Here is a 25,412-nt window from a genome sequence, read left to right as displayed (position 1 = left end):
GCAGGCTGTAAACTCAGAGGTGTAATGCTGCCCTCCACTGTTTGAAGTTGTTCATCACAACTTGAACATCTTTATTTATCACAGGTCAAAGTCCCTCAACTGACATAAACACTTTATCAACCAGCTGATTCGTCAAATGTGTCCATGTCAGTGTTTTGGATGTGGAATAAAAGCTATACAATGTATACATACTCAGCAGCACCACCTCGAATGTTTCAATAAAGAAGTCCTTGCTGAACATTGGACCCATAATTATTATTATAAATCAAATTAATAATTATTATTATTACACAGACAGACATGGCAAGATGACACAACATTTCCAATGAATAATATAATTTGTTTTTATACAAATATCGTTTCTGAAACATAAAGCTTGAAAATTATAATTAAAAATATTTGAATTGATTACTTGACTGACACTGGTATAGGAACAAACAAAGCAAAATATTTTTTGCACACATAAATATTCGGCCCTAGGAAGAGTTTTAACAATCAAACAGAGGACACAAGAGTCAAGAATAATGATTGTTTTTATTTGATGTCAAATAAATCATTAATATAAATCACATAGATCCCTCATTAGTTTCCCAGTCACATCCAAGTCACATGAGTTGTAGCCTAAATACAAAAAGCCACAGTTACAACAGATGCATGAAATGTTTTGATTTTCACATTAAAAGGTCACATTTTGTCATTGTAAGGCAGAAAGACAGTGTGTGCTGTACATCACTGTACAGAAATGTCTACTGTCAATCATACTGAACTAACACTGTCTGCTGATTGGTCAGTGACCCTGAAGCTCTTTGGCCTGTTTTTGGTCCAGAATAAACGGAGTGGCCACTTTCTTCCCCTTCAGCAGCGACTCCAGGCCCTGGACAAGGAAGCAGATTTAGTCAAAAAGGAAGAAGTGTTGTAATTAATAAAGTACAAATACTTTGTTACTGTACTAAAGTATAATGTTCATGTATCTGTACATGACTTTGTTATTTATATTTCTAGCAACTTTTACTTTTACTCCATGACATTTCCTCTATCTATCTTCGTTACTACCAAATAAAACCAGAAGAAGAAGAGTTGGTATTATGGTATATGGTTTACTTTTACTTGGTAACACAAATATCCCGTCAAGGCATTTTATACAAGACTGTTCCCTCTTACAGATATGTGAATTTTGTACTTAAGTACAGTAACAACAACACTGGGGAGAAAAGACTGGAATGCTAACAGTAGCAACAAACAGGAAGTTAGCCCAAATGAACATCCCTGAAAGCAGCTTCAATCATTTTATTAACAACTTCTAGCCTTTGAAATCTACATTTGCATTATAACCACAGTGTTTGTGTGTTATTGTTACCTCTCCAAAATAAGAGACCAGTGGTGAAATCTCACACTGAGCTGGAGGACGGTCAGCATCTGAAACACTACAGAGGAAACACACATACACACACTTGTATGTTTTACGTAGACTGACACACACATCACTAAATAAGCAAATATGATTGTGTAAAATGACTTAATCGTTTTCCAGGTACAAGAAGAAAGTTTCAGTAGGAGCTCATTTAAACCCAATTCAAAATGGCTGCTCCTCATCAACAAAGTGGAAAACTGTAGTTTACCCTTGTTTTTAAGTTTTTTTTGAGCACATTCGTCTTTTTCTCATGTTGTACTAACAGAACTAGGTTCTGTGGACTGTGTTATGGTGCTTTTATGTATGAAATACAGCATTATGTTTTGATCAAATGGCTCAAATTAGCTTGTTAGTTAGCAAATCTAGCCAAATGCTAACATTAACCACCAAATAACCCAATTGATAATGTTCTGTGGAAACTAGAACACATCTAACTCATGTATAAAGCCTTTCTAGTCGCGACTTTTTACTTCAGTGGCAAATCATTTGAATGGACTTATCGTTTCAATAAATCAACTTTTTTTTGTTTTCTGTCTGAGAGATGATGTCTGTTTGTTAAATGTGAAGCTGAATGATGATCAACTGCAGTGTAAACACATGAACACATCATCTGACCTCATGGCTGCAGGAGGAAGTGGCTTCCCGTGTTGGTCCAGCAGTGTGGCTCCAGCAGCCGCGGCCCAGCGACAGTGCTGAGCCAGCAGAGCGTTTCTCGCTGTGGTCGGGTTGTCTGAGGCTGCGCTGTTGGCATTTTTCAGAGGAGAAAACTCGTCTTCTCTCACCACCTCAAATGCGACAAAGTTCCTTTTAAAAGACAGAGTGAGATGTTTGCCATCACAAGACGGTATTTCCTGTTCAGTAAAATGATGGATGTCAACCAAACTAATACCTTGAGAAGGGAAAGACATCAAAAACAAACTTCTCCATTTTTATGCCGTTGGGTTTGGTTGGTTTGACTTGGTTTCCTTGTGTGTCAACGAACTGCACTTTCTTTAACGCAACATGTTGTTTCAGTTGGCCTTCAAATTTACTGGAAAACATCAAAATAATATTTTTAATTGACAACCAGCTTACATGCAAATGTATTTTGTAGACAAAAAAATAAAAGTTGTCCCACTTTGTGAACTGCTCACACTCCCACACCAAACTCCATTCATTGAGAAAAACAGCAATTTAAGCTCAAGAAGACAGAGGAGTTATTGGTCTACTGCTGCCTCATTTAGTAAGTTTGTGTCACTGAGGTAAATCTGAACCATAGATTACACCAAAGTCACACAAAAATATGTTTAAAACACTTTTAAGAGACCTAAACTGTCCCTTTAATCAAAGTCTGGTTACATTTGCTGTTATTATTGATTGATTGAAGGTTCTTACTCTGCCACGTCCTGCAGGAAAGCTCTGGTGAAGAAGTGGTTGCAGATGTTCCCAGCGCTGTAGACCAGCTCTCCTCCGGGTCCTCGGAGTTCAGCTGTCTCTGGTTGGATCTCGCTGTATTCCACCACCTGGGCGACACCCTTCACCCTGCAAACCACGCCCACTGGCTCCGCTGGGTACGCCTTCTCCACCACCTGATAAAAACGATATAAAAGTGAGAAGCAGATGGGAAATTGGGTACAATTTTCGCACGTGTTCTTGAAAAATGTAATTTCCTGTGATCTACCTTGGCTCCACAGTCGGCACCTTTGCTCACGCAGAACCCGATGAACACCGGGTCGGCCATCTTGACCAGGATGTTGTCCACACAGTACACATGCAGGTACTCCACCCCCCTCTTCTCCATGTCCTCCAGCACCTTATTGTCCACCAGTGCCTTGTACAGACCACCGTTACCATCTGACAAAGAAGCAGATGATAAATTAAAGGGATAGTTCAGAGCTGACACACAAGAGAATATCCTCAGAATGTCTTTACTGTTCTTTTTATATCAGGAAACTGAAGTTTGTAAACCGCCCACTCTTCTGCACCAATAGAGAAAATCAGCATTTTTAGCTCACAGGGACACAGGAGCTGCTGGTCTGCTGCTGCCTCCTTTGGTAAGTTTGCGTAATGATGGTAAACTCAAACAAAGAATTTCAAACTTCAAACGTGAACATTTGAACACTTAAAGGTCGGAGGCAACCGTGGATCAACAACTCCTGTGAGCTGTGATGTAAAATCAGTTGTTTTGTCTATGGAATTTGGTGTGGGAGAGTTACAGGTTTTAAAAAGGGAAACAAACTTCAGTTTCTTTGAGATAAAGCAGGTATCATGTGTATAAGATGTTGTAGACTTCACCTGACATGGATTTCATTAGGTGAGTTTTTTGCTATGTGGCTAAAAACAGCTCAGCGTGTGCATACCGGGAGCCATGGCGATCTTCCCTTTACCCTGCAGGATGACCTTCCCGTCAAAGGTCACCGCCGGGATCATCCTCTGCTCGAACATAATGACGTTTGACGGCTTCAGGCCAAAGTAGTCGTTCTCCTGAAAGAACGCCTCAGTGGGAGCCAGAGTGAACTCGCTGGTCATGATGTACCTGACGAGGTGCAACAGAAACACAGCGTTCAAACGACACGTCAAATTTCATCAAACTGGGTTCACCGGAATCGACCCATTGTACCAGGGGACGATGCTTTTGGAGGCGTATTGCATGTCGGCCAGCTCCTGGACTCTGTGAATCCGCTCTGCCTGGATCTGATACAAGGTCTTGCCGCTTGGCAGCTCGACGTTGTACATCCCTTTGGGATACGGAACACCCAGGCGTGTCCCCTGACCGCCGGCCAGCAGCAGGACACCGACATGGTTCTGTGAGATCTGCAGGAGACCTAGGAGAAACAAGCAGTGACATAAATTAAAGCTGGAACTAAAGGAATCGTTTTAGATAACAAAAAACTGAAGTTTGTGTCACTTTGTAGACCACTCACTCTCACCATACCAAACCTGTGATTTTAACATCACAGCACACAGGAGTCGTCCATACACTGCTGCCTCCATCAGTCAATTAAAATGTGTTATTTTGTGATTTTCTGTGTTTGAAATCCTTTGTTCAGATTCACAACAACAACACAGATGTATCAAACATGGCAGCAGTCGATCAGCAGCTCCTGGGTCCCTGTGAGGTTAAACACTGATTTTCTCTATGGACTTTGGTGAAGAGAATGAATGAGAGTTTACAAACTTAATTTTCCAGTTAGACTATTCAGACTATGTATTCATATTATGTTTACATAGGAGAAAATATTCTAATTGTAACCTGAATAAGACAATAGTCTGGACGACTTGTTACGTAAACAGTATGTTCTGACTGTAGGTTAAGGTAAACAGTATATACTTTTTGAGTCTTACTAAGAATATAATTATTCAGATTATGTCAACATGGACAACAATAATTCATTGGTAACCAGATTAAGACAATAGTATACTCAAACTCATAAGAAACAGTATAGTCAGAATATGACAAGTCTTGATTCGAATTATTGTTTTAATCGGCTCACATCAGAATACCGAAGTTAGTGATGCTAGGAAAAAAACGCTAACTTCATGTTGTTGACGCTACACTTTTACCGTAATCCGCGTATAAGAGGCGCGCACACACCTTCTCTCTCCCACTCCGCCAGACTGCTCTGCTCGCTCCTCCGGACGCTGCCGATGAGCTCTGCAGGCACCGGCTCGATGTGTCGATCCAGGCTGGCTGCAGGAGCCGCAGCAGCCGCCGCAGCCTCCTCGCAGTGTCCCCTGAGTCCGTCCAGGTCCAGCTGACTCAGCTCCTGCAGGAACAGCTGCCGCTCGTCCTCACTCAGCTCCGGCCAGAAGTGCAGCAGGTGAGGCTGCCCGGCGAGCTCCAGCCTCCGCTTCACTTCCTCCAGGGGTACAGTCATCCTGAGAGTCGGTAACCGCCGCCGGGGGAAAAGATCGACCCGCGCAGAGAGAAGTTACAACCGAACTGAGGCATCCAACTTTCCGATGTGACGCTTTTAAGCGGACAGGAAGTGACTGTGAGTCTGGAGCAACTCGTGATCACACAGACCTGAACCCTAATCCGGATCCTGGAGCAGAAGAGGAACCAGGAAATCCTTCAGCGGAGGCCGAATCAGAGGCGTGTTTGTGCGGCTTCGAGTTCATCAGCTGACTGTTCCTCCACCACCAGACCCGTGATCTAACCACACAACACTGACATTTCCGAGCACAGGGAAAGTCCCTGAAGTACACACTATATTACAATAATAATAATGATAGTAAATTCACTAATAATCAAGTTTTAGACCCAGTTAAGACCGCCCTCTAATCAACATACAGTAATAGACATTCTAAAAATATAGACACATAAAAACATTACAAATAAATGTGGACAAAAATAAATAAACAAGAAACATGCAAAACAAATGAATATAGAATTGCATAGTAAAAATGTAAATGTAAAATAAATTATAAAGATAGATAAAAACACTAAAACAAATTAATGTAGAATTATATAAATGTAAAAATACAAATATAAATGGATAAAAGGGAAACTGATATATATATGTGTGTAGAATTGTTTAAATAAAATGCATTTTTTTAAAGTAAATGAATACATTAAAAATACATAAATAAATGTTAATATGATTCATGTAAAATCCTTTAGAAATGGCTTTTTCAAAACCAAAATGCATGCATTGTGTAATTATTTTTGTGTATTCATGTATCTTTGTATACATATAATTTCATATTTAGTTTTTCTTAAATTTTGGGCAGTTTCCAGACCTCAAAATGTAACTTTTTATTCAAAAATAAAATAAAGAAAGAAAAAAAGGTGGACAGGTTCAGAGCTGAACTGCTTTATTAAACAGCTGATCTCATACAAGCATAAATATCGCATTCACCGTCACATTCTTTCACAGGAGGCATCTTCAAACTGTGCTGCACGAGTCCTCACATACTCATTATTTTACAGCTAGAATAATAAAATAAACTAGAAATATATATGTGTGTGTGTACTAAATGTGTTTAGTAAACAACACGCCACCATTAAAGAATAAACACTGCAGCCTTCAGTGAGTCGCATAGTTCCAGTAATAAGCAACGACGAGGGCTACTTTTAACACGCTAACAGTACGACGTATGGAACATAATATATGTACATGAAGTGAAGACACACTAGTGTGTGTGTGTATGCATACAGTATATGACAGAGTGAATGTTCATGTTAAGAGGTTTTCGTGACGGAGTGCTAAATGTAAGTCGTCATAGTAATGGAGAATATTACATTTTCAATAATTCTGTATGTCCACTGCGGACAAAATGAACGCAAAGTATGGACGAAGGGCTTGTTGCGCGGATTATAAATGGGCCTTTATTCTTATAATCTTAAATCTTATAATCATAACAAACTGCTGATGTGAAACGAGAAAAAAAAACGTCAGAGAAATCTACATTATTTCAGCTTTTCAATGGAAATGGAGTGATTCTAAAATAAATGATCGCATGAAAACATTTACAGAAGACAAAAGAAGCAAAAAAAAACATTTGTAAAAATTGTTTCTGAATTGTTTTTTATCACTACGTTTCTTGCTGAACAAAGCTGCTTCCAGATTTAGCATGTAAGCTTCTGTTCAGCTCAACATTCAAGTACTTTTAAATCCTAAACTTTAGCTAAAGAATATTGCTAAGCAGTTAGCAGTTGAGATGATAAAACAGGCTAAACCAACATCTCTTGAATATTGTAATTATGGCTCCACAAAGCTACAAATGCTAGCTAGTGTAGCTGGCTAACTAGTCGGAGTGTATGTTGGGAGTGTATAGTTAACTCAAGCTTACCTGGTTCCTCGGTGGTTAATTTTAGCATTATAGCCATACTGGCGGTAGTAGCAGCAAGCTAATCTAGTTTTGATAAACTCAACACCTGGTATTATACACAAAAACAACATGTCCACAGTCACTTTTGGGACAGTTTGTACACGCAAAAGATACATGTTAGCAAAAAAACAGCTGTCACTCTTTGAATTGTAAACTTGGTTCAGGAGGGGTTTGAATGAGTCAACCATTTGGAAGTACAACTTCAGGGAGCGCTTGAGTCTCAAAGTGTGATGTACTTTTTTTTAAAATTCAGCATCAAAAGCACAACAGAAGCAGCTAACTTTAGCATCAACAGCTTTCTGTGCAACAGATAAGCGCAAGGAGTCTTTTTGGTGTAATTTGGCTGATGGACGAGAGCTAGTCAACACTGCTAACACTCACTCTGCTCACACAAAAATCTAAGCTAACACAATGACCACAGCTAGTTAGCAGCTAAGTCAATAGCATAAATGTAATTTTTATGCAGAACCAATAAAAAAAAGAAAGAGTAGATTATTTTTATTAGCCTTGGCAGCCAGATAGTTGAATTTGCCATTGGTGTTTACTAATGGGTGCTAACTAGCCAAATTTTGTAGAGATCTGTGTTTGTGTGTGGTGGCGTAATAACTCAATAAAATTAAACAAAATAAAACAACATTTTCCAAAAGTTGTTAATTTAAGTAAAAAAAAAAGTCTGCAAAAAATATAAATTTCATAAAAAATAAGTTGAGTTTAGAGAATTTCTCCAGTTATTTCACATATTATTGACTCATTTATGCATTTTAAACAACGCATGACTATTCATTTTGTTCCATTATCCAAAGTTTTCAGTTTGTTTCTCCACAGGGTGACAGCATAAAATAAAAAAAAGAAATTTAAAAAATCAATATCAAAACAAAGTCATTATTTTGTCTAGAAAAGGATAGATGAATCAATAAATAAATGGAGACATAATAAATAAATAAAAACAGGAAACATTTGCATTAAAGTGCATTCACTGTCCCACAGACTCCGCCTCCTGCTGCGCTCAGGTGTGTTTATGTCAGAGAGGCTTGGCACGTAAGGCACTAACGTTGCCCCCTACTGTTCACGGACAAGCATTTCTATAAGGTTGCGACTGCAGCAGTTTCTTTTACCAACTGGGATTAGTGACCAATAACCACAACAACATTTGTCACATATTAAACACAAAGTTAACGCGAAAGAATATGCCAAACACGAGAAGATGCAAAATTCTAGGGGTGGGGGGGTGAAAAAAAATCGGTACAGTGAAATATTGTGATATTTTGCTTGCCAAAATTATATCTCTTTTTAGAAACCAAGTATGGATTTAACTGATGTTAAAAATAAACATACTTTTTTTTGTGGATAAGCATTAAATAAATAATAATAATAATTAGATTTTCATTGACATTTTAGTCCACTAGATGGTGCCAAATGTTCATTCTCACTATAGAGCTGTTGTGTGAGTATATCTCAATTTATGGATTCACAAACACTTGGTATTTTGCAATATTGTATTGTGACTTAAATACTGCGATATCATATTATCGTGACTTAAATATTGTAATAATATCGTATTGCGATCTGCGCTCAATGTGCATGCCACATTAAAGAGAGGCACAATGAAACAAGTGTCAGTATAATGTGGGCGGAGTCTGATGCATTTGAGGCACACGTCTGTCTGTGCTCATCTGGTGGGAGGAGCTTAGGACAGAGAGCCTCCATCCCAAAAAAACACTTTCAAAGCAAACATCGCAGTAATGGAGTCTTTAAAAATGAGACGGTAATTCATCGTTCAACTCAAGCGTAGTTGAACGATTGCTAAAAAAAAGTTGCTAAAAACGTCCTTGCCTCACGTCAAAGTCAGTCAGTCATCATCTACCGCTTTATCCTCAACCAGAGGGTCGCGGGGGGTGCCGTGCCAATCTCAGCTACATCGGGCGATAGGCGGGGTACACCCTGGACAGTTCGCCAGTCCATCGCAGGGCCACACACAGATAGAGACAAACAACCATTCACTCTCACACTCGCTCCTATGGTCAATTTAGAGTGTCCAATTTACCTATTCCCCACATTGCATGTTTTTGGACTGTGGGAGGAAGCCGGAGAACCCGGAGAGAACCCACGCACACACGGGGAGAACATGCAAACTCCATGCAGAAAGGCCCTTGTTCCAACCGGGGCTCGAACCCGGGTCTTCTCGCTGCAAGGCGAGAGTGCTAACCACTACACCACCGTGTGGCCCCCCTCACGTCAAAGTGTTCAGAAAAATAACTTTTTTTTACTAACTCACTACTTTACTAAGTGAAACCATGACTCAGCTGGTGAGACAAAACCAAAAGCTGTGCAGCGTCTCAGTCAAGTATCAAGTATCACATGCACAAACTTTCCTGCAGAGGTAAAACAAAACAAAAAATAATCCACCTCAGCTTGGATTGACCTGCAGTCATATGACTTCTGATATGTTTCACCTCAGCAAAGCCCTTTAAGAAAAAACACAGAGCAGGACAGCTCCTGCCACAGTGTGGCGCTGTGGCACCAGTAAACACCAGTCACTTCAATGTAAACGAGAGCAGAAAAGCTCTTCTTCTTCAAAGCCTCCTCGCTCTTCATTTTACATCATGTCAGTTTTTTTCATTTATACCCTGAAATCTGATGATTTTTCATTTTTAAATGTGCAGAATTTTAGCTCCTTTTTTTCTTCAGTAAACAAAAAAACTAGCTTTGGCCTCTGTTTTTGGGTCGCTCCACCTCCCTCCTCACTTGGACTGAGCCCCCAGTGCGATCTTGAGGTACTCGTACACCACGTAGCTGATGCTCACAGACGGAATCACCTTCATGAAGTTGGGGGCCAGGCCACGGTACAGTCCCATCGGGCCCTCTGTCCGGACGATGTGTTTGAACAGGCCCGTCATAGTCATTTGAGGACCTCCTTCAAGAGTAGCTGAGGAAAACGGTTCAGACTTTAGAATCTTTGAGAATGAGAATCACAATTTTTTACATGAACACAAATTATACAAGTCTTATTGAGTAGCAAAAATTTGACTCTGTTGAGCCTGCACTCTGTCCAACCCAGTCTGTGTCTGTTTGTAACCTTACATCATACAACCACACTTCCTAAAAAATATCCCTTTATAAATGGCAGCAGCTGCACAATGACTGACCTTGTGCCTGCATGCGAGTCCTGACCAGGGCCAGCGGGTAACTGGACAGCTGACCACATGTGCAGGAGGTGGTGCCGCAGGCCAGAAGCACAAACACTCCTGGGTCTGCGCTGTCGGTGGCAAAACGCTGCAGCCACCAATTCTTCAGAGTCTGAAAGAGAAGAGCAGGAGTGAGCTATAATCTGAGACACACAAATAACACAAACAGAAACAAACACACACACACCTCATAGATGGCCAGGTCGATACCAGCGTACGGGATGATGCCCAGCATGTTGGGGACGTAGCCCTTGTAGAACGCAGCCATGCCCTCCTTCTGGAAAATGTGCTTGGCACAGTCCAACATGCCAGAGTACTGACCCGTCCTCCTCAGGGCTAACCGTGTCTTCAGGACCTGAGGGGACATGAAGTGATTTCAGGACATCAGGTGACAGGAAAAACTTCTCATTTACTTTAAATGTGGTGTCAGATTTGAAAACATTAGGTGTCACACATTCTTGAAGTCTCTAATCAGAGAGTTCATCCTCTTCCTGTAGTGGAGCAAGTGTGAAATTTCTGTGACCTCTACTCGGCGTACAGGCAGGAGATGAACTCTCTGATTAGAGATGCATTCATGTTTACAAACAGCATGTTACTGGACTGTTGCACCAGGGGGCACTACACAGAATACAGATCTCAAATTAGCAAATTTTAAACTGAAAGATTGTTAATTTGGAGTAGATTATTTTAGGTCTTGGCTCCTTCATACATCAATGACGTTGTGACACAGGCTTTACTGACTCTGCACTGCCCCTACTGTTCATTTACTGTTCAAGTATTGCATCTCACAGATGTTCATTTCTTAAAGACATGCAGAAATGATGCACCATGGATGGCGGGTACATGAGTGAGCCTGTAAGAGCTAAAACCTCAATTTAATTTTATATATCCGATTTTGGCAGATGTCACTTCTGGTGTTGGGCACAGGGGGTGTGGTTTCACTGATAAATTCACCGGTTCACATTTTAGTTTTTAGACAATGAGGGTGAGTGTGGCTCACTTTACATTAATGATATCCATTATGTATATATATATATATATATATATATATATATAAATATACATATATGTACATATATATACACACACACACACACATATACATACATACATATATATATATATATATATATATATATATATATATATATATATATATATATATATATATATATATATACATATCTCTCAAATTAGCAGATCGTATGCTTCTATATATATATACACACACACACACACACACACATATACATACATATATATATATATATATGTATATCTCAAATTAGCAGATCGGCGTTCTCATTTAGGCTTTGTTGTCACTACAGAGCCACATGTAAGTTTATCTGCGACAGTACATGGACAAACATCTTCAGCATTAATAACCTTGCTCATGTAAATGACGTGTCAGGTCACATGACAGTTTCACACAAGGCAATCTAGGCCAAATCAGCACCAATGCTAACATTTATGTCAATAGTAAAAAGCTTACGACTCACCTCCATGGGGTAAATGCTGCTCTGAGCGATCGCTCCGGCCAGAGATCCGGCCACCAGCCTCTCTGTGATGCCCAGCGTCTCCTGGTTACTTCCAATCAGTCGCTTTATCTGAAAGATGGGACATTTTTTTTCTATTTATATCACATTTTAAAGTCAAATGTGATATAAACAGAAAATGAACAGTGTCTCTGAGTCACGGTTTACCTGTTCATAGGCCATAAACTTGATAGCAGACTCAGGAGCTATTTTGATGACGTTGATGCCGTTCCCTCGCCACAGTGACCTCACACCGCCCTCTTGGATCATGTGGGTAAAGCCTCCGGCTATATGCATGCTGTTCTTCTTGGAGGCGTGAACCTGTGCGGGACAGACGTGTCAGCATGTGTTCACAGTGCAAGTCTCTGAGGCTCAAAAACCCCCGCGATGACCCTCACCTGCATGAGAACTTTGAGCCTGTCCAGCGGTGCTGTGCAGGTTCGAGACACCGCTCCAGCTCCTCCTCCCGCCACTAGGTGGCGCCAAAGCATTCCCGTTTGCTTCTCTTCTGCTGTGAACTCATCGGGCACCATCAAACTCTCGCCAACGTCCAAGATCTGTGGGGGACATGGAGAGTTTGTTTCTCTCTCTCTCTCCCAAACCAAACCCCATACAGAATATCAGAGATTTCACATCACAGCACAGCGGGGTTGTTGATCCACTGCTGCCTCCATCAGTTAATTAAAGTGTGTGTCGCCTTTTTTATGATATCATATACTTCCCTCAGGGCTGCCTAAAGTGGGACCAAGGTTCCAAAGATGGCCTGCTAAGGGACTTTATTTGACCGTCACTTATCAATATATTTTAAACATATTTGTGTAAAAAAAAATCTATAGTCCCACTATTTTGCGAGATAAAATGATTAATGCCGCAGCCAGACAGTGACAGTGGAGGTTGACCAATGTCGATGCTGATTCAGGGGCGAATAAGGGCAGCCAAGTTTGTGACTCAACATTTATCAAGTTTCTGAGAAGAAGATTGTATAAATAAATCAGCCGCTGCTACTTATTAACTTAACTTGACATCTGAAAAGTCAAGGACTTTCCTGCACTTTGAAAACAGACGTGTAATATCATGTAGACACCTTGTAAAAATAGAGTTTCTTTTAATAGAAACGTACAAGAAGAAAGTTGTTATTTAACTGTAAGGAACCTGGGACCCCAGTGTTTGCTTGCATCTAAATATACAACAAATTATGTGTTTACTTCTGGCCTGTGACACACTATGAAGTTTAAATGTTGACCCTGTGCCGGACTCAGGACTGTCTTGAGTGTTTTCTGTCGTGTTACTTGGAGGAACATTTACCGTGGAGTGTTTCCAGTGGAGGATGATCTCCGGAATGTTCTCTGCCGGATGCAGCAGGTGATAATCCCGCCACTCGTTCCAGTCGATCGTCATTGTACCGCCTTTATCCATACTGCGGGATTAAAGATCGCAGGAGAGTGTGTTTTTTTTTTTTGACAAAACAAACTCAATATTTATTTATTACACTACAAAGCAGCAGCTGGTGATTGATGCGGGACAGACTGAGCGGGCAGACGAGACAAACAAACCACTACTTACTACAAAATAGGGGCCCAGATATGACCCTGCCTTATTCTGAGACGCACACAGCAGAGGTAAGAGACAGACAGACAGACAGACAGACAGACAGACAGACAGACAGAAGGTTAGAGGAACGAGACGAGAATCACACTGAGTGTTAATACATGACAAATAAACTAAACTAAAGTGTAAATGTGTGACAGTGGAGATGAGGAGGCGGGAGCAGTAAACACTCGTTGTGATTGGCCGAGACTGAATGTGTGTGTTTCTGTCAAATATGTGAATATTTAGATACTTATTACTCTTATTGATGCTCATGACAAAATCTGCCTCAGTTTATTGACAGTGCACTTCTCTGTTCTGACTCACATGTTTACAACATGAAATGAAATGTGAGGACCGAGCCACAGGGCGGTTCAGGATTTGTAGCGTGTAATTGTAAATAATTAGTGTGTTATATGTGCTCCCTGTGCTGAGAGGCAGCTGTGTTAAACCACTTTAACACAAGGTTCAGCTAATAAAACCAACACCAGCTGATCTTAAGAATAAGCTCACTGCTTTATCCAACTGTTAAACAAACTTTTCCAATAGGAAATTTAAGTTTTCTATCACTTTGTAAACCGCTCACTCTCCCACCAAACTCCACTGAGAAAAACAGTAGTTGTTGTAGTTTCCTGCTGCTTTTCTTTGTAAGTTTGTCACTTTGATAAATCTGAGCCAAGGATTTCAAATCTCAAGGTCACAAAAGAAAAGGTTTGAACTCACTGATGGAGGCAGCGGTGACTCAACAGCTCCTGTGTGCCATGATGTAAAATCACTGATTTTCTCTATGGAATTTGGTGTGGGAGAGTGATTGGTTTACTAACGGACACAAACTACATCTTACTGCTGTCTAACAGTGAGGGAAAGCTGTGTATATATTCTTAAGGTATCATACAGCCTACACTTCAGCCTTGTGTTAAGTGGCTTGAATTACACAAGCACTGTTGGTAAAACCCTGAAAATCCCTTTTAATAGCAGGTGCGAACGGGGCCCTGACGATGATGATGACAGCTTCACTCTCACCTTCGAAGAATCTTCTCAGCCTGTTCCTCAGAGATGTTCAGCCCCAGGTCACGCAGAGACTGCATTATCTCCTGTGAGTCGATGTGACCTAAAGCACAGACGTTCAAAAAGAACAAAAAGAAAGTTTAAACTCTTCATACCAAGAGTGTCAAACAAGCAAAACTGAGTTTGAAGTTAACATTTACCACTGAATAACCTGACTTTCTGTGGAGACTGGAACACACTTATCTCACCTGGAATGCATCACAAGTCATGAGCTGCCATAAAATTCCTTACCGTCATTCTTCTTGTCCAAACTCTTGAAGACCAGCCGCAGTTTCTTTTCGTGGTCTCTGAGATAATGGACAAACTCCTCGAAGTCCAGCTGTCCATCCAGGTCTTTGTCTCCTGCTTTCACTATTTTCTGTGGGGGACAGAGAAGACATGTTTTTGCCAGGATCCACTCACGGGTGTCTCCACATTATAAGCGTGATTCATTCCCTGAGGATACAGTTGCAGAGAATATTATCTCTGACTGATTGGCCACTGTTATTCCACCATCTGTGCCCTGTTGACTCAACCTGCAGCAAAAACCACTTAAGGGCCATCATCACCACACAGGTATCGGCCTTTTTTAAACAATCCAGGCCACTTTCTGCTCAAACACACTGCTCAAACAGCTGGAACGCTTTCAACAGGAAGCAGGTACCTGCATGTCTTTAACTGTTCAATATTTTACTAAACCACTTGCTCCTCCAACAAGGACAGAAAAATGACCGAACATCCATCATCCACTCATAATATAGCGGTCACTTCTTTCCAGAGTCCAAAGACCTTACGTTCTCATCTCCAGTGAAGCTCTGGGGACATGATTGTCCTCTCAGGACGGATTACATTCCTTAGCACAAAACTCAACAACAACAACAACAACAACAACTCAGGATGGTGCCTGCTCACTTAATAATTAAATATCCGCAACAACTACCTTACGTTTCTAATGAATTCAAAGCAGGTCAAAGGCCAAGCTGCATTCACTGCACCCCCTGCTGGACCACGCGGCAATTACTTCAGATGGTGTGATGGGTTTCTAGTAGGGCTAATCGATTAATCGTTTTGAGTTATGTTATCCAGTACTTAAAAGTTTTGCTGATTCTTCAGCTTCTTAAACATGAATATTTCCTGGTTTCTTTGCTCCACATAACAAAAAAGTCATTAAAGGCCACATAGACCGGAAGCTCCAATTAACGCTGCGTTTGTGTGTGTGTATCTGCGTCATTACCTCGTTTATGAAACCCTAAAGTTTCAGAACAACAGTTCAGCCACTGCTGAGAAAATAGTGTTGTATTGTTTTCCTAGGCTCTGCGAAGTGGATCGGCACTTCCTTAATTTGATGTCGTCATCAGAAATCCTCACCACTCCTCTCACCACCGTAGCGCCTCCTGGTGCGGGCACTAGTCCGGGCACATCCAGTTGCGTACATTCAACCGCAGAAGAAGAAGAACTACTCTCGTTGTAGCTGCTGAGATGCAGAGCATCCACCGTGCCAGAGGGGGAGCTGTGTATCTGAGAGCTGGCCTATCTATTACGTCACTTCCAGGTACCTGGCCAATCACAGGACAGTAGGAAAGCTCTTGTTGGCTGTCCAATCACAACACAGTCCACATTCTGGGGGTGTGGTTTTGGTCTGAAACAGCGCGGCTGACGAGATCGTCAGTGAAGAGATATTTTGATCGGCTCGTTTGCAGCGATTAGGAGGTTTTTAATCATGAAAACAAGTTCATATATGTAAGTAGACCTCCATAACTAACAGATATGTGTGATACAAGCATTCTATGTCGCCTTTAAAACTGAACCCTTTTGGTTTGTTGGACAAAAACTAGACGCTTGAGAACATCATCTTTTCCAGACTTGAGAAACACTGATCAACATTTGTCAAGATGTTCTCAACCTGTGTTTGTAAGGACTAAATTAAATTGTTTTGGTGATCATTTTTTAACAGACTGAGACTAAAACAACCATGTAAACACTTCTGTAAGCCCGTACCAGAGACATCACTGACATGAAAAAGACAGTGGAAGAGTAGAGTCCGTAAGGCCACAGTAGTTTTGATTTTTATAGCAGTTATAGATTCAAAATTTGTCATTCACCAAATATATTCCATCTAATTTTACTTAGAGATTTCCCCCTGGTGGCTGCACTTGGATGATGAATGTACGGTTGGACTGGATATGTTGAGCCCTACCTGTTGAAGATGTCCAGGTGGTGCTACCATGATTAAGACTGTGGTCTTCTTTGGAGTAGCATGACTGCTGCTCGTGTCTTTGGTGTCAGAGGAGTGTGCGGTCGTCGGAGCAGCCTGCAGCTCTCCACCGTCCGCAGTCGTCTCACCATCTTCTCCCCCCGGCGGCTGAGTTTGAGCGGGTTTACACTGCGTCCAGCCAAAAAGTCTGTGACTCAGGAAAGCCAGAATGTTCTGCAGCATCCTCAAAACCTGCGTCTGCCTCACAGTGCTCTAACCTGACTCGCCAAAAACCACACTCCTCAGTGCTGAAGATTTGAGTGAAAAGGGCAGCTTAGGACACGGTGAAGCTGCTGCTGCTACAGCTGCTCAGCATCTGTGTCACCAATCACCACGGAGACAGACATACACACTCAGCAGGATAAACACTCCAGAGACATGATCCGATCTCCATTTATCAGACTGGGAATCTCGCGCTGTGAGCAAACAGCTCACGATGATGGCGGTTAAATGATGCGGCAGCAAATGAGACGTAGAATGTTTCAGCGTCAGCAGAAGAGAGAAGGTCCAGAGAATCTGCATCCTCACTGCAGCTGAGTCTGACCAATCAGGGGAGACGATACTGCCAGAGACCGAGCTCCTCGGCCAATCAAGGGCAGCGGTTCATTCTCTTAATTTCTGTCAGACTGGAAGGTTGAGGGTGAGGGTGAAGCAGAGGGTTTCCCTCCGTCATAGAGAATCTGCTGAGTGATGCCTCACTCATGGTTTTATATAAAGCAAAGTATTCAGCAGGAAATCACCAAACTCCAACACATGTTAATATGTCAGGTTTATGTAGGTTTATGTAGTTCTGGGCTATATATTATGTCAATATTGTGACATGAAACAAGATATAAGTTTACAATTGTTGATATCCTCATGGGATGACTTTTCCCAGTTTTAAAGCCTAATTATTTGTTACAGCAAAGTTTGACCATATTTATATTTTATAGTTAAAAATCCTATGTTTAACATTAAAACTAAATAAAGCACGTATTGTTTGAAATGAAACGGAATAATAAGTGTATTTTAAACAGTAGATATTTCATTTTAGAGTGTATTTAGCAGCTTTATATCCATGTATATCTCCTATATCGGGATATAAGACTAAGAATATACAGATATTATTCTTGAAACATATAGCCCAACCTTTAAGGTTTCTTCCAGGGGTAACTAGCATGAAGCAGCAGAGCAGATTATTCTCTTGATATAATGATCTCATCACTTATTAGCAGCTGGTGCTGGAGCGGATTAGAGCAGATTTGCCACCTGCAGAGTTCACTCATCCCAGAGGAACAGGTTTAATGAGAGCAGCGTTTCTCCCAATATTTATCTGGAAAGCACCGGAAACTTACAGAACAAGGACAAGGCTGATTTTATTCCGATAGTTAATTAACATCGGTGAAAAACATTGTATAAAGAATATTGAAAACATTGAAAAGCATTATTGTGTAAAGAAAAACATTTCCACCTACATCATTGTTTATTTGACCTAGCTTAGTTTTTTGTTTACCTGCTTACTAAAGTTTCTCAAAATTCCACAAACCAAAATTATACTGTTTTTTTGATGTCTTTGTTATATGGAGCAAAGAAACCAGAAAATATTCAAATTCAAGGAGCTGAAAAATACAAGAACTTGTTCAACGAGTGCTTCTGGCCCTTTTTTCGCCCCAGATCAGTATCGGACATAAAAAAGTGGTCAAACACATGCCTGCCTGAAATACACAAAATGAAAAGTTGAAAAACTAATTTTAAGTGGGTCCAGAGAGAACATTTTTTTTTTTTTATATAAGTGTACAATCACCAGATTGTATGAAATGTTTTTCATTACTCTGGAACTGAAGGCTATGTATTGTAGGTTCTGAAGGGAGATACATATACATATATATATATATATATATATATATGTATATATATGTATATATATATATATATATATATATATATATATATATGTATATATCGTGAAGTAACTTCACCAAGAAACATGCCTACATTTTTACATACTGTACCTACAAGTTACGCAATTCTGAGCATTATTTGTCATTTTAAAAACTGCTGTATTTTCTCACATGGAGGAGAAAAGGAGAAATCTGACAAACACATGGGTCAAAAATCAGCAAACACTCATTTCTAGTCTACTTATAATTACATATAAACATAAACATATGAGCTCACTGATGACAGTAATGTTGTTCCTGCTACAACACTATGTAGAAACATGATAATTAGGTTTTGTCACCCTCCTGCAGTGTTGTAATGTAAACAAGTATAAATCTGTACTTTACCTTATTTGTATTTCTTGCAACTTTTACTTTCACATTTGCTACAGCTATCTTTGTCATATGTCTTTGCTCAAGGACACATGTAGACTAGCAGAGCCAGGAATTTAACCCACAGCCTTCCAGTTGAAAGACAACTCCTCCTACCACTGAGACACCATGGCTCAATCCTTACTCCTCATTTTTTTATTACTTTTACTTCTAAAACTTATCATAAGACTTTTACTTAATCAATATTATAAAAAGTGAATTCAACATCTACCAAAGTTATTTTCTAGTAACATACTTGTACATTTACCCTAAAAGTATCACCTTTAAAGATACTTTATACAAGACTGTTCCTCCTCGACACATGTGATTATCAATTATCGGTCGTAAAGCTGTCACTCACCATGAGGTCGTGCTCGGTGCGGTGAACCCCCAGCTTCTTCAGCCCGATGGTCAGGTCGTTGATGCAGATGCCTCCGTCTCTGTTCACATCCAGCACCTGGAACAGAACTTTGAACCGGTGCTCCTGCTCCGGTCCCCCGCAGATCTCGCATGACTGGTCACCGGTGGCCCGGGTCGGCGGCGCCAGGTGTCCTCCGCCGCCGCCACCTCCTCCTCCTCCTCCGCCGTGGTCGACCCCCGGGTGGGCGTCTGCCGCCCGGCACTGGCAGTAAACGTCATTGAGCAGAGCGGGCATTAATGAACCGTGCTGCTGGTGCATCATGGATGAACACTTTCCGTTTTGTCCGTTACAACACGCTCGATTACCGAGACCACGTCACATGTCCCTGTAAACTCACGGACCCGCCTTTCCAGCACACACACACACATACAAACACTCACTCACTCACCGGAGACCACGGCAGCCCTATGTCGTGGCCTCACGTGACACAAGAGCGTTTTTTGCACGTAGACAAAATTCCACAGAAGCCGGTGAATCCTAGGCAGCTGTCAAATTCTCGGCTGCCGCCGATTCAAAACCCGCTCGTTACGCGGACTGAACTCCTGGGTCGGGCGCAACAGCTGACAGAGCTCCCAGTTCAAACGGCGGCGTGGAAACGGTGCTCAGTCCGGTATTTAGATCCGTTGACCGGGCGAAAAACTGAAGAAGCGGCGAACTGAGGCTTCTGGATTCCGGCGTGGCTGAAGTCTCGCGAAACCACGCGAGATTTACAGTGTAAGCGTAGGATGCTGAAGGCGTGCAGCGCAGGTCAAGAGGACAGACACTAGTCATCATGAGTGAATGAATGAATGATTAGTTTAATGATTCACGAGAATTAAGATATAGAAAACTCGGAAGTTGTTAAAAACACAAGAACACTGGCGCCATCTTGTGAATAACTTCATTTTTGCTGGAAAAACCCCAATAAATATATCTATTTGTAATAATCTATAAATAATAATGAAAAAGAAAAAATATCTGATATTTTGTAATATGTACGAACAGTACAACATAAGATATATGCATTATATAAATAACAAAATGCAAAAAATACATTAAGTTAAGTGTAGATGAGAAATTAATCAAATCCACATATATTACTACTGTTGTGACACAATATAATTTATCCTATTTGCTATTTAATCCACATAATTCATTTTTTTCTTCTCTTCAGCCTTTATTAAAACCGGAATTAATATAAAGTGTATGTAAATACTGTTTCATAATGTATTTGTAACAGATTTTGTGGAAAAAACAAGTAAACAAAACTAGACAATTAGAAAACCACATTTTAAAGAACATTTTTTCTTCACTGTCGAACAAATAAATGCAATGTATAATCTATTTTTAAATTTATATATATATATGTATATATAAATACATTTTATCACTGTTTTGTTTTTGAACAAGTGTTTTTAACATGTTTGTAAGTGTAACTTTTATTGTCCTTTTTTATTGAAACACTTAAAGTGATTCCATTAAATCAAGTAAAACACAATTCAAACGATGAAACATGTCGCTATGTTACTTAAACCGCTCTGCCGCTAAAAAAAAAACCTGTGTTGATTTTATGTTAAACCAAATAAAATATGAATAAAAAAGTCAGATTTATCAACTACCACTGAGATAACGGTGTTTCCCTTTGTTTTTTAAAAAAATTACGTAGTTTGTTTGGCTCATGAGTGATTGGCGTTTGAATCAGCCAATAGCAACATAGCATGACGTCAGGTACCAACCAGTGGCGCGCGAGAGGGCGGGACTCCGGGCACAGCTACGTAAGCGTTGTCAGAGTTGAAGAAGAAGCCGATTCTGGAAGCCATTACGTTGCGCACCTCAGTTAAGTAAAATCGTACTACTTTGACGTACTATACGCACAATTCGCTGTCGCGAGGACGCGGCGCTCGAGCAGCGATGGCATCTGCCTCCAAAAAGAGGAAAATGAATTTCTCTGAGCGGGAAGTGGAGATAATCGTGGAGGAGATAGAGAAACAAAAACACACACTGGTGAACCACTTCAACGCCGGAGTCACACACATGGCCAAGAATCACGCGTGGATGGAGATCCTGAAGAAGGTGAACGCCGTCACCACCTGTCCCCGAGAGTTACTGGAGGTGAAGAAGAAGTGGTCCGACATGAAGACCGAGGTGCGCCGGAAAGTGGCCCAGGCGCGAGCTGCCATCGAGGGCACGTCCGCGGACTGTACCCCGGTGCCGGTCATCCTCACCGCGATGCAGCAGCGGATCTGCAACCTGCTGGGCGAAGCCACTATCATCAGTTTACCGCCAGGGGACGCTGATGCCGCGGAGATCACTTTACCTGTGACGGTGAACACCGCCGCGCTCACGGAGGGTAAATTAACGGGACGATAAGCATTATCGTGACCCGAATATTATCATCATTAATTAGTTGGATCAAATGTTTTGAAACTCTTTAAATCGCCATAAAATACACTAAAAGCATGTTATATTACATTTTGGTAAGAAATGTACAACTTTTTCTTTAATTTTGTTTATAAAAATATGGACTTTTGTCTGATTTTATGCACAAATTCTTCAAAAAAAGAACAGATACAAAGAAAAATTGTTTAAAAAAAAGATATTACAAAAACTAGCATCACACAAACATAATGTAAAGGCTCCAAAAAGTACAGTAAAATAATTATTTTATTATTTTAATAATTGATTTATCTGTCTGATTAATAGAGTATAATTCGGTCCATGTCAGAAAATATCAAAATAATGATGTTTTCAAACGTTTTGTTTTGTCCACAACCCATTAACTTGGAATCATTTCTTTCATATATGGAGCAAAGAAAGCAGAAAATATTCATATGAAAGAAGCTGAAAAAAACCCACAGAACTTGTTTCAATGATTTAAAAGAAACACACAAACTGATAAATCAATTATCAAAATACTTTGATAAGTATACTAATAATCGTTGTAGCCCTATGTTACTAACGTAACAAAAAATGACCTATGCAATTGTAGATATATGTCCATTTCAAGTAATTTAACTGTTTTTTTTCCCTGTAAATTCTTACATTCTATTATTCCCTTATATTTATTGTCATATCACTAAATAAGTCATGTCATGTACTATAAATACTTTATGTTGAGGTGTATATTTTGTCTGCTGCTAATATCGTGGTTTCTTAATATGATATTTCTTATCTTCTGCCAGGACCAAATGTAAAACACACCCAATAACTGCAATAATTGTAAAACTCTTGCTTTAAATGCAAAAAAATGGCACTGAAATCGCTTACATTACTTACATTAAACTTACATTAAGTTTAAAGTCACTTTTTTTAGATTTTGAAATCAAACAGCTGAACCGTCTTTTCTGACTCTAACTGTACCTTCATTTGTATTCATATATTGAAATTCAGTGCTGTGTTCTGTCTGTATCATTCCAGCTCTTCCATCTGACTCGGGTTCAGTCTGTGTTGAAGCAAAGTCACTTAACAGTAAGTGGTTTTAACCTCATCTTAATACTTGAATGCTTGAAAAACGCGTGGCAGTGACTGTGAGCGAGTGTCGAGAACCAGCCTGAGACACTGAGGCTCACCTACTAAAATCAACATCAGGCTCAAGTCTATGTGATCTCAAGTACGTGTTCACAGCTTTATGTCACTGTTAGACATGTCATTTCCAACAGGAAACTGACATTTGTCTCACTTTGAGACTTTAGTGTGTCACTTCAGTGCTCACAGGGACACTGCAGCGGCTGATCTACTGCTGCTTTGTTTGGTAAGTAGGTGGATCCGAGCAAAGGATTTCAAACCCAGAAGTCACAAAATGACTTAGTACTGGAAGTGATGGAAGCTTCGTGGATCAACAACTCCTTGTGCGCTGTGATTTTTTCCTATAGAGTTTGGTGTGGGAGAGTTAGCGGTTGATGAAAGGGACACAAACTTCAGTTAGCTGTTTGAAAAGTCTGTGTAACAGCAAAATAAAGTGGAAAACATACTCTCAAGATATCGTAGATGTTGATTTTTTTTAAAAACTACATTTAAAATTTAAAAGGAGGGTTCAAATGTAAACTCACTTCACTGAAAACATCTTTTTCGCACTGTCACCAGCTGAAGTGACCTACACTGTTGAAGAAGAAGGAGTAGTGGGTTACTGCACCAGCAGCGTCAGCAACTCTGCCCCCACAGTGGTGACGACCGTCGAGACACCAGTGGAAGTGTTGGTCTCCGCCTCGGAATCTCTACCGCCTCCCCGGATCCAGGCCAAGTCTCAGGAGCTGAAGAGCCGCATCGCCCTGAACTCGGCGCGCCTGCTGCAGGAGCAGAGAGTCACCAACGTCCACATCCGGCAGATCGCGCAGCACCTGGAGGGACAGAACGAGCTGCTGCAGATGATGCGGCGCTCCCAGGAGGCGCAGGCATTCGCGCAGGAGAGACAGGCCCTGGCGCTGGAAGGGACGCAGGCCGCCCTGCTGGCCCTGGTGCAGATCCTGCGGCCCGCTCTCAAAGACCTGCGGAAATTCCTACAGAGCGGGACTGAGGTCGCCATCGCCAGCAGCTCAGCGGCCGCAGGTGTCACTGACGGGTCAGGGACAGAGGAGCAGAGCCGGCCCAAAACACCACCAGCAGCACCTGCACCTCCTCCAGAACCAGCCGAGGGGACGCAATAGACTGTGTGTGTGAGAGTGTGTGTGTGTGTGTGTGTGTGAGGAGCTTCAGAGGACAATGAGGTTTTGTGTTACTGTTGGTTTACTGTACTGACATTTTATGAATTGTTTATAAAAGTTACGTTGACACTGTTTTTATTTTTTACACACTGTTAATAATGACTCTCTGTTTGTTATTAAAGGGGTAGTTAAGGTTTTTTTTTGAAGCGCTGACACACACTGAACCAGTCTAATTCACAGATTGGGAACAACACGACAGATTTTTAGCCATTTAACAAAATGCTAACTTCATAACATCCAATCACTTTAAGTCTGTGACAACTAAAGACTGTGTTGAATGCTTCATTTCGACCTTGTGCAGCCCTTTTTCACCAGGAAACTTAAGTATCCACCTCTTTGTGAGTTGCTCACTCTTCCACGACAAAGCCCATAGAGAAAATCAGCAATTTTACATCAGCACACAGGAGTTGTTGATTCACTGATCAGTAAGTTCAAAATTATTTTGTGACTTCAGTTAATGAAATCCTTTGGTAGCAAAATCCTACCAAAAGAGGCAGCGGTGGACCAGCAGCTCCTGTTTTTTCTCAATGGTGTGGAAGTTGAAACTGAAGTTTCCTGTTGATAAAAACGGTCTAGCAACAAAATCACATGGCAAGTACTATGTTCTTTTTTCATTTCATGATTTGTGCCTTCTGTTAAGTGGCTGAAATCTGGTTTTCTGCCAAAAGTGCTGACTCTGTGTCAGTTTTTAGGGCAAAGACGCTGAAAATGACTCCCTGGTGTGTTACTGTTCAATTGTTTCAGTCACAACTCAATTAAAAACTGGAAAGAAACATAGAACAGTTTGTTCAGTATTTTCCTCTCAGGCTGCATCACTTATATTCAGCCAGAAGAGGTCACTGTGGGCAAACAGTTCATCACTTGTAAACCAGCTGTGACGAATCAAGTCATATGGCGCATTTCCACTCGGCACAACACGTCACGATTAGGTCGCATCTCCACCTAAAAGGGGACATATTATGCAAAATCAACTTTTTAACCATTTCAATACGGTTATGGCTGTACAGTGGAGCACAGTGTTTTACACAAACTTCCAGCCTCAGAGGATTTTATATATGAAGCTAATGTGCTGGATAAAGTCAGCAAACGTGTGTTCGTAACTGACCATTCTGACACGTCCTAATTAAACATATTTGTTCAGTACGTCCTCCATGACCGAGTACAGACTCAGTCTGATACGGTCACATA

General features: G+C 40.8%; 3 protein-coding genes across 5 annotated transcripts; 1 reads left to right on the top strand and 2 right to left on the bottom strand.

Annotated features, from left to right (window-relative positions):
• Window positions 1-515: 515 nt before the first annotated feature.
• On the bottom strand, window positions 516-5,530 carry uap1l1 (UDP-N-acetylglucosamine pyrophosphorylase 1, like 1). The gene is made up of 9 exons (XM_044012193.1): window positions 4,986-5,530; window positions 4,011-4,215; window positions 3,751-3,926; window positions 3,072-3,244; window positions 2,786-2,979; window positions 2,301-2,441; window positions 2,027-2,215; window positions 1,358-1,424; window positions 516-874 (listed from the first exon to the last, which is right to left on the bottom strand). The coding sequence occupies exons 1-9, from the start codon at window positions 5,266-5,268 to the stop codon at window positions 788-790; spliced, it is 1,515 nt and encodes a 504-aa protein (XP_043868128.1). The 5' UTR covers window positions 5,269-5,530; the 3' UTR covers window positions 516-787.
• A 4,345-nt stretch (window positions 5,531-9,875) lies between these two features.
• On the bottom strand, window positions 9,876-20,424 carry slc25a25b (solute carrier family 25 member 25b). 3 transcript variants are annotated; one of them, XM_044012192.1, is made up of 11 exons: window positions 19,486-20,424; window positions 14,832-14,958; window positions 14,556-14,643; window positions 13,509-13,544; window positions 13,251-13,362; window positions 12,344-12,502; window positions 12,114-12,266; window positions 11,910-12,017; window positions 10,598-10,765; window positions 10,372-10,522; window positions 9,876-10,151 (listed from the first exon to the last, which is right to left on the bottom strand). In XM_044012192.1, exons 1-11 carry the CDS (start codon window positions 19,804-19,806, stop codon window positions 9,967-9,969), a joined length of 1,608 nt encoding a protein of 535 aa, XP_043868127.1. In that variant the 5' UTR covers window positions 19,807-20,424; the 3' UTR covers window positions 9,876-9,966. The 3 variants fall into 3 exon arrangements, with proteins under 3 accessions (XP_043868127.1, XP_043868125.1, XP_043868126.1); XM_044012190.1 differs by lacking the exon at window positions 13,509-13,544 and having other exon boundaries at window positions 19,486-20,422; XM_044012191.1 differs by lacking the exons at window positions 13,509-13,544; window positions 19,486-20,424 and adding an exon at window positions 16,777-17,766.
• An 874-nt stretch (window positions 20,425-21,298) lies between these two features.
• Window positions 21,299-25,001, top strand: naif1 (nuclear apoptosis inducing factor 1). The gene is made up of 3 exons (XM_044053696.1): window positions 21,299-21,874; window positions 22,942-22,992; window positions 23,608-25,001. Exons 1-3 carry the CDS (start codon window positions 21,436-21,438, stop codon window positions 24,165-24,167), a joined length of 1,050 nt encoding a protein of 349 aa, XP_043909631.1. The 5' UTR covers window positions 21,299-21,435; the 3' UTR covers window positions 24,168-25,001.
• Window positions 25,002-25,412: the final 411 nt, after the last annotated feature.

This window comes from Solea senegalensis, linkage group LG21 (assembly GCF_019176455.1).
Source record: "Solea senegalensis isolate Sse05_10M linkage group LG21, IFAPA_SoseM_1, whole genome shotgun sequence".
NCBI lineage: Eukaryota > Metazoa > Chordata > Actinopteri > Pleuronectiformes > Soleidae > Solea > Solea senegalensis.
The sequence above is the reverse complement of the archived record's forward strand: the minus strand, read 5'-3'. Positions and strand labels throughout refer to the sequence as shown.

Coding starts and splice junctions, on each gene's coding strand:
- naif1 (XM_044053696.1), top strand. CDS start 21,436: ATGGCATCTGCCTCCAAAAAGAGGAAAATGAATTTCTCTGAGCGGGAA. Junction 21,875..22,941: donor CACCGCCGCGCTCACGGAGG/GTAAATTAACGG, acceptor GTATCATTCCAG/CTCTTCCATCTGACTCGGGT. Junction 22,993..23,607: donor TGAAGCAAAGTCACTTAACA/GTAAGTGGTTTT, acceptor CACTGTCACCAG/CTGAAGTGACCTACACTGTT.
- slc25a25b (XM_044012192.1), bottom strand. CDS start 19,806: ATGATGCACCAGCAGCACGGTTCATTAATGCCCGCTCTGCTCAATGAC. Junction 14,644..14,831: donor TTTGGACAAGAAGAATGACG/GTAAGGAATTTT, acceptor TCTGTGCTTTAG/GTCACATCGACTCACAGGAG. Junction 10,152..10,371: donor GACTCGCATGCAGGCACAAG/GTCAGTCATTGT, acceptor CGTTTTCCTCAG/CTACTCTTGAAGGAGGTCCT.
- uap1l1 (XM_044012193.1), bottom strand. CDS start 5,268: ATGACTGTACCCCTGGAGGAAGTGAAGCGGAGGCTGGAGCTCGCCGGG. Junction 4,216..4,985: donor GGCGGAGTGGGAGAGAGAAG/GTGTGTGCGCGC, acceptor TGTTTCTCCTAG/GTCTCCTGCAGATCTCACAG. Junction 875..1,357: donor TGGTCTCTTATTTTGGAGAG/GTAACAATAACA, acceptor TTCCTTGTCCAG/GGCCTGGAGTCGCTGCTGAA.